Source organism: Zingiber officinale, chromosome 3B (genome assembly GCF_018446385.1).
Source record: "Zingiber officinale cultivar Zhangliang chromosome 3B, Zo_v1.1, whole genome shotgun sequence".
Classification (NCBI taxonomy): domain Eukaryota; kingdom Viridiplantae; phylum Streptophyta; class Magnoliopsida; order Zingiberales; family Zingiberaceae; genus Zingiber; species Zingiber officinale.
Window position 1 is genome coordinate 41,462,518 of NC_055991.1, and position 8,018 is coordinate 41,470,535.

At 36.8% G+C, this 8,018-nt stretch overlaps 1 protein-coding gene across 1 annotated transcript; it reads right to left on the reverse strand.

Moving 5' to 3' along the window:
- Positions 1 to 4,995: 4,995 nt before the first annotated feature.
- On the reverse strand, positions 4,996 to 5,690 carry LOC122054834 (WAT1-related protein At5g07050-like). Its single transcript, XM_042616263.1, has 3 exons — positions 5,509 to 5,690; positions 5,242 to 5,421; positions 4,996 to 5,155 (listed from the first exon to the last, which is right to left on the reverse strand). The coding sequence occupies exons 1-3, from the start codon at positions 5,688 to 5,690 to the stop codon at positions 4,996 to 4,998; spliced, it is 522 nt and encodes a 173-aa protein (XP_042472197.1).
- Positions 5,691 to 8,018: the final 2,328 nt, after the last annotated feature.

Consider the following 8,018-nt stretch of genomic DNA (forward strand, 5'->3'; position numbering starts at 1 on the left):
AATCCTGTGTTTCCTCCTATCTCACAGTCTCCATGTATGCAAGGTGGTAAGGATGAGTTTACATCTTTAACGTTTTATAGAAAACATCTATATTCTGTAGTTTGATTTCTTAATAGTTTGCTCTATATACTACATGTTAGTTTGGTCAAACGAGTGACAAGGAGGTATAATTCTCAAGGAAGAAAAGATCATTCCTTCTTTTGTGTTGAGTATAATGTAATTTTGTCCTGCGTGAATGGATGTTGCCGACTGTTTCTTGATACACACTGATTTGTATCATTTTGTTTGACTTGTGTAGCATGAAACAACACCTAATATCTGTTCTATGTTGTATTGTTTGTTTTCCAGGAATTCGTGTTGTCATGTATACTATAATCTGGAATTCTGGAATTTGATAAGTTTTGTTAAATTTTTCTCTTGCAGGTCGGCAATTCGTGAGGCTTGAGTTTTTTTGATGCAAGAAGTGAGCTTTGTTAGGATGTAGCTTGCCTTGCTAATTTATAAATTAAAAGTCATATGGAGAACATGCAGCAAATGGAAAACATGTGATTAAATGTATATGGAGAACAGTAATGGAAAACATGTTCATTTTGATGAGTAACAACTCATTTTGTATATTTTTGTATATGTGGCTACAAGATGAATTATATATGGATGTTTATTTTGGATTTAATGTAGCAAATATTTAGTTTTGTATTAGTGGTTTGCTTATAGTAAAATAAGATTGGTTGTTTGGTATTAATGAACATTAAAGATAACAGTTAAAAATGTTGTAAAAACTAGGTAAACCCCAACGAAATTTTTTTGTAAAAAGTGATAAAAGACAACGATTTTATCCGTTGTAAAATATATTAAAACTGTTGTAAAAAAAACAAAACGTGTTAAATATTATCTACCACAACAGTTTATATCTGTTGTAAAAAAAGTCTACCACAACGGTTTATTTCTGTTGTTGAAATTATCTATTACAACGGTTTTAAAACGTTGTCGTATCCTTCGTAGTCAAATTTTGAGCATATATACAACAACGGATAAAAACCGTTGTCAAATGTCTACAAAGACAACGGATTCAAAACCGTTGTCGTAGGGTCATACATTCTACAACGCCCTCAGTTACAACTATTTTTTCACCCTACGACAACGGATAATATCCGTTGTCGTTTGCAGTTTTTGTTGTAGTGGAGTAATCCCCTCGTCTTTACCACCGAATCAGTTGTCTAAATCTAGACAACAAACATGAGCCAATTCCGCAAAATGTTAGGTTTGAACTTGTCTCTACTAATTGAATGCTGGCAAAAGAGCGTGTGTGTGAGGCAGGGGTTGTACCTTGCTTGGGTGAGGCTAGGTGAGTGGCGGTCCACGTTATGTAATGCATTTGTATCGAGAGGAACTTGAGCAACACAACACTTGTAGACTATTTGTGACTGTAAAAGTCATCAAAAATACTCAATTTGCCATCATAAGTGACCATTTGATGACAGTCAAAAAAATATCACAACAACCGCTGCTAAAGGTCCTGCTAAGAAAAAATTTTACAATCAAAATTTTATCTAATGTAAATCTTGCGATGAGAAAAGTCTATTAAGAAAAAATCCTGAGAGATACATTTAATAAGAGATGTACATATAGATAACTAATAAATGTCCTGTCAAATAATGTGAAATCATGATAAATAAAGAAAGACATCAAAGAAAACTTAATTAGAAACTATAAAATAAAATAAAATAAAATTTATTTAAATATAAATGAACCTATATCCATTTCAACTAGCTAACCTAGCTAATTTATTGGCTTGTCCATTCTAACTAACTTGTCTAATTTGTTTAGTTTATTTTAGGACTCATGCGAGCTAGGGGGTGAATAGCTCTGATTGCTTCTCATCTTGATCACGTATAAGTTAAGGGTGAATAGCTTTGATGACTTCTAGAAACCTCGACTCAAACTTGTTGTCATATGCACAACTTCGAGATTTAGTTGGCATCCGCCTCTTAAGATGACTAATCTAAGGCCTACTTCAAGCGATCTCCCTCTAGTAGAATCTTCTCCATTTCAGATACCTTCCGAAGGTGAAGAAACTTCTTACAATTGTAGAACCATTGACACATGAGAGAGAGGAGGGTGTTGAATCATGTGATTTTAAAATTGCTCTTTTTAAAATATTCTTTTTAAAACAAGTGCGAGTGCATAACAGAAAAACAAAATAGTTAAGTAGAGAAAACAACACATGTTCAGTTTTTTACTTAGTTCGGAGTTTTCGACGATTCCTACTCCAAGAGCCAAGTTCTTTGGACCTTTTCAATGGGTAATCCATTAATTAATTGTTTCTTTACAAAAATAAGTTGGTAACAAGACTACCAACTTTTGAATATGATGTGTAAAAAGAAAACAAGAGTAATAAAGAAAACAACGACTACACGTTACCCAAGTCTATGCTTGTTTGAGCAAGTAGCAGTATCGTGTCATTATTAAATCATTGAAGCTATGGCAGAGTAGTAGTATACAATCGGAGAAGCCGAATGGTCTAGGAAGCACGTAAATAAGTTGTATTGAAGTTGATGCTTTGGGCTAGTCGAACAAAGCTTTTAAAGAATGTTGAGGGTGCATTCAACCTCATCCGAGGCGCCTTCAACCCCAATTATGATCTCTTAATTTTCCACCTTTATCATCTCCTGCGTCTGTGGTTTCTATCTGGGCGAGGGAGCCTCCAACGCTTCAAGGCTTCTCCGTGCACCTCCGAGGTGTCTTCGCGCACCTCTGAGGCACCTCTAATGCGCTCCAGGGTGCCTTCCCACAGCAAACTTCTATCCCCGAAGTTTGTCCACGTAAAGGCTCCTCCTATCAATCTAGGGTGTCTCCGTGCAGCTTCGAGGTGCCTCCGCGCAACTCTGAGGTGCCTCCTCACAGCTTCGAGACTCCTCGGACACTGTTCATCCGAGCTGATTTTTACACTTTAACTCTGTAAAAAAGCATAAATCCATACAACAAAATATAACTTGTAAAATAGAGTTAGCACAATTAAACTAAAATAATTATTAATTAGATCCTGTGTTACCACGACCAGGATCTAATCATGATCTCATCTTAGACTTTTAAAATGGCTCTAAGCTGGACCAGTGCTTATAATCCCACTGGAACTCATCCTCAATGAATCACTCTCTTCTAGTAACTTACCTTACTTACTATTTACAGTCACTTGACTTGCCTCTTGATCCACCAAGTTTTTCTGCCAATTGTCAGGTCCGTAGACACAATTGGACTTCAGCCAGATGTTAGCTCCTATAGACTCAGCTAGAATTTCTACTAGATATCAGGTCACACCTTGACCTATCTGAATTTCACACCTTGACCAGTGCTTATAATCCCACAGGAACTCATCCTCAATGAATCACTCTCTTCTAGTAACTTACCTTACTTACTATTTACAGTCACTTGACTTGCCTCTTGATCCACCAAGTTTTTCTGTCAGTTGTCAGGTCCATAGACACAATTGGACTTCAACCAGATGCTAGCTCCTATAGACTCAGCTAGAATTCCTACTAGATATCAAGTCACACCTTGACCTATCTGAATTTCATGCCAATTATTAGGTTCTTAGACCTAACTGGGCTTCATCCTGGTGTTAGGTCCTCTAGACCTGCCAATTCCTGCACACTTGGTAAAAATATCAAATTACACAAAATCTAACTTTAACCATTTATGGCTCATCAAAATCAAAATTCAATAATTAGTGTCAACTGCACTAATAATTGTTGATGCAATTTGCACTAACGGTCTAACTCAGATTTTGATGAATGACAAGAAAGTTAAGTTAGGTGTTATCATAGTCTAACCTTGTTATCAAGTGTGCAGGGTTGACTAACCCTAGTCAGGATATTAGATTCCTAATTAGTTGAAGTATGGATGTGTGATTCCTACAAGTCGGGATGTTCAATTTCCAACACATTGAAGTCCAAATGTTGGATTCTGGAAAGGGTTGGGATGTGCGATTTCCGATTAGAGAAGACCGGTTGTGGAATTCTGGTAGGTTGAGATGTGCAATTCCCGATTAGAGAAGACCGGATGTGTGATTCTGGTAGGTCGAGATGCACGATTCCTGATTGGAGAAGACCAGATGTGCGAATCCAGTAAGTTGGAATGTTTGATTCTCGATGTCACACCCCAAGGGTAAGGTTATTCAACGAAAATTGGGCAGCACCTCCCCTGTAGCAGTGACAAATGAGACTAGTATACATTGCCACAAGGCTACTCACAAGCTAATAACAACAACCCATATGGCTAGAACATAGACAACCACACAGTGATATACACAGCCCACACGACTAGAACAGAAAGAACATAACCATACAGTTATATAATAAGAAGCCTACACGGTTGTAACAAAAAACAACGAAAGTCACCAAAATATCGATCGCAAAACACTACAACAAAATTGCTCATAGACATCGGTTTTCCACCGGTGTCTATTTGATTTTCGACCGATGTCTATGAAGTCGATGTTAAAAGTCTGCCATTTTAGACATCGGGTTAAAACCGGTGTAGTATCACATAACGACACCGGTCTTCGAATCGGTTATTAACCGGTGTAGTATCACTTAACGACACTGTTTCATCAACGGTGTAAAACCGATGTAATATTACTTTATAACATCGGTTTTACATCGGTGGAAAACCGATGTAATATGTATATATTTTAACAGCACAGATTTGATTTTAAAACCGACAATAACAAAAAAAAAATACACAAATATTCACAAATTGTACAAATATTCTTCATTCAATAATATCTATAAAATACACAAATATTCACAAATTATATAAATAATCTTCTTACAACAATATCCATAAAATACCCAAACATTCTTTTTACATCAAAAGCGATACATGTGACAACACAAGGGACACCATTGACGCAATACCTGAAGAACAAGTGATACACTGCATGCAAAATAGCCGAATAGCATAAGAGCAGAGCCTTTAAGCCAGGCATCGCCTTTCTCAGGACTTTCGAAATGAAGTTGGATCATAGGTGAAGTAACAAAGGCCCCCAACAAAATGACCTTTCCAAAATGTGAAGATCAGGGAACCAGTGATGCAGAAGATGGCCCCTGCAAGCTTGGCCCTCCCTCTTACAGTCTTCAAGTTGAGCATTTCCATCCTGAGCAAAAAAAGACCAAATATAGAATGATATTTGAATGAACTAAATTCACTGTAAAATTACTTGGAATTAATATCTGAATCAACCTCAGTACAATTGCCAATAAGAAAGTAAAAGCAGGAATGACATTGCCCAAGGCACTGGCAACAGTTGGAGAAATGAGATGGAGTCCAACGTAGTATACATTTTGCTGAATTGTTATACCCAACATAGCAAGAATGAATATTTTTAGCATGACACCAAATGAGAAGCTGGGTCTTCGATTCCTACAACCATGAGATGAGTTTAAAAACATTCAATTTGTAGTCATATATCTTATTCTCAACAATTCTAATGAGACATGCTCCTTGAACCTTTCGAGCACATAAGCAAGAGGAGCCAAGATGAGCATGGCAATAAGGTGCCTGTACACTACGAAGACAAGTGCACTTAGTCCTTGTCCTAATGCAAGCTTGCCGAGGATGCTGGATCCAGCATACGTGAACTGGGACACAATCATATAGAAGTATGGAGCACATGCTTTCACAGAGGCCATGATCTCCTCACCAAATTGTTTGTGACAATTTTTATTGTCCTTGGTTCTTTATAAAGGAAGAAAATCATATTGATTCTGTCAAACAAACAAGTCTAAGATAGACAAATGCTTTGAAAGCTAGGAATAGAAAAAAGATGAGAGAAAAGCAGGCAAACAAGTGCCAACAAGCTACATCAGACTCCTCTAACTGTTGTATCATTTTCTCCAGCAAACAGACAAATAAATCATCTTGTCGACAAGATGAAGACGACTAGGGAGAAAAGCAGGCAAACAAGTGCACTTTATTCTCGTCGACTAGGGTTTCTGGAATTGAACAAGAAGAAGAAACCAGGCATACCTTTGCTATCAATCTCATCGACATGGCTCTCCTGACCTTTGATTTTGATGCTGAACCATTTTTTGATGAAGGCCTTAGACCATGATGAGATTATACTATGTATAGCCAGCCGTGGTTATATTTCTTCAAATTTATTAACATATAAAGCAGTGGTATTCAAATTGTTCACACATTATATCTTCTATCCAGCCCTGCTAGACACGCAAGTCATATATAAAAATTCAAAGAAGATAAAAATTGTTCACACACGCAAGTCATATCTCCTCATGAAGCTCTAATCTGGAAAGGTCTGGCTCCCTGGATTCAACTACCATTTTCCAGATTTTTCCACTTCGTGAAACCAGAGGGAACTTGGACAACAATATGCAAAAATTGAAAAGGAAGTTATGAAAAACAATATCAAGATATGTCTGCAGAGCCAGTTTAAGAATGTATACCTTGTGCAATAGGAACGATTGGCCATCCACATAAATAGTTACATCCCCAGCAACGTCCGAGAATATCCTACACAAAACAAAACGACATTTCTTTATAGAGGAAACGCAGCGATGTCACAATTCTAAAGATGCTAAGAACGATACCAAGTCATCAGACTGGCTATTCTCTTTGTCATTGAAATTAAAGAAAGAAAGGCAAAACTACAGGATAATCTCAAGAAACCATCAAGAACCATAAAGATTTGAAGCGAGAAGAAGAGACAAGTTTCAGGAAAAAAGAAGAAGAGGTTTTCACGAAAAGAGCATTTGCAATAGATGTCCTTCAAAACCAATTAAACGATCCATATATAGTAGGAGATAGAGCTAGCGTAAAATGATCCATATAGTCGACCACACCTAGGGATAAGGTTTGGTTGTTGTTGTAAGGTGTAAAAGTGCACCATACTAGCTTTAGTCTTGCATGTCATGCACGCTAAACTTTCCAAACCTACTTGTCGCGCCAACTCAAGACTAGATTAACCTAACCCGGCCCATTCATTTCTAAGCCGACGTGATATTAGGCATGGAATGCGGGCTGGCCACATCTCGCTCAGCCCATGCCCATTGCCACTTCTAGGGATTGGCACTTAAAACAATAATGACATTGAAGGTAATTTTCTACCAATTAAAAGATTTATGCTAGTGGATTAATAAAAAAGTATGACAACAATCTCTACCCATTATTTCAACATAAATTTGTCATAATATTGGATGGATAAATGACTGCCTTCTACTACAAGTTGGCAAGCTAATGTTATGTTCACGTACGGAAGACATAGCATGTGGAAGAGTTTTTTTCAAAGTTGCCTCAACTACAGCTTGTTGAATGTTCTGTCTACCAATGTAGTTTAGAAGAATATTTTCTGGAACTTTCTTTCCCTGCCGAAAGCCAGGAACCTGTATGAATAAGGTTTTTTATCAGGAATTGCATGGCATCACAACATACTACTTCAATAATGAGTATTCAAGAAGAAAAGGTAGATAAAGGAATTAGAATCTAGTACTAGAGACAGAAGGTAGAAAAAGAGAAGAAGCTTCCAGTGACATTTAAAAGGCCATTTTTACTTAGCATGGTCTTCCCTCAACTTTAGTTCAGCATAGAAATGACTAAACCCCAGTACAAGCAATTCCAATCATGCTTTAAGTGGAAATAAGTAAATAACAGGTACTGGAAAACATAACTATCAACAAACTTGGATCGGATGAAAAGATAAAAGGGGAGAACAATATTGAATTCCTTGACATTCCAAAGAAAGAAAGAAGAAATATAGATTAGTATATGTCAGAGCCCAGAGGGCTTAGTAAAAGTTAGGTAGCATATTCAAATTTTTCTGATTACTATAGAGTGATAATGATCAAAACAGAAAATGGAAAATAATTTAAGTACAAAATTATCCTACAGATGAATTCCTATTCATCCTGTAACAGTAATAGACCCCTTAAATGACTGCATACTGAAAATAATACCTTTGCCTTCTTAGAAAATTCATCTAAGACTTCTCCGTAACATTCTTG

Bases quoted from the DNA above. Each gene is read 5' to 3' on its own strand.
- LOC122054834 (XM_042616263.1), bottom strand. From the start codon at position 5,690: ATGGCCTCTGTGAAAGCATGTGCTCCATACTTCTATATGATTGTGTCC. The intron at 5,422-5,508 runs GTTCAAGGAGCA...TCATGGTTGTAG, and splicing joins CTTGCTTATGTGCTCGAAAG to GAATCGAAGACCCAGCTTCT. The intron at 5,156-5,241 runs GTTGATTCAGAT...TTTTTTGCTCAG, and splicing joins TTATTGGCAATTGTACTGAG to GATGGAAATGCTCAACTTGA.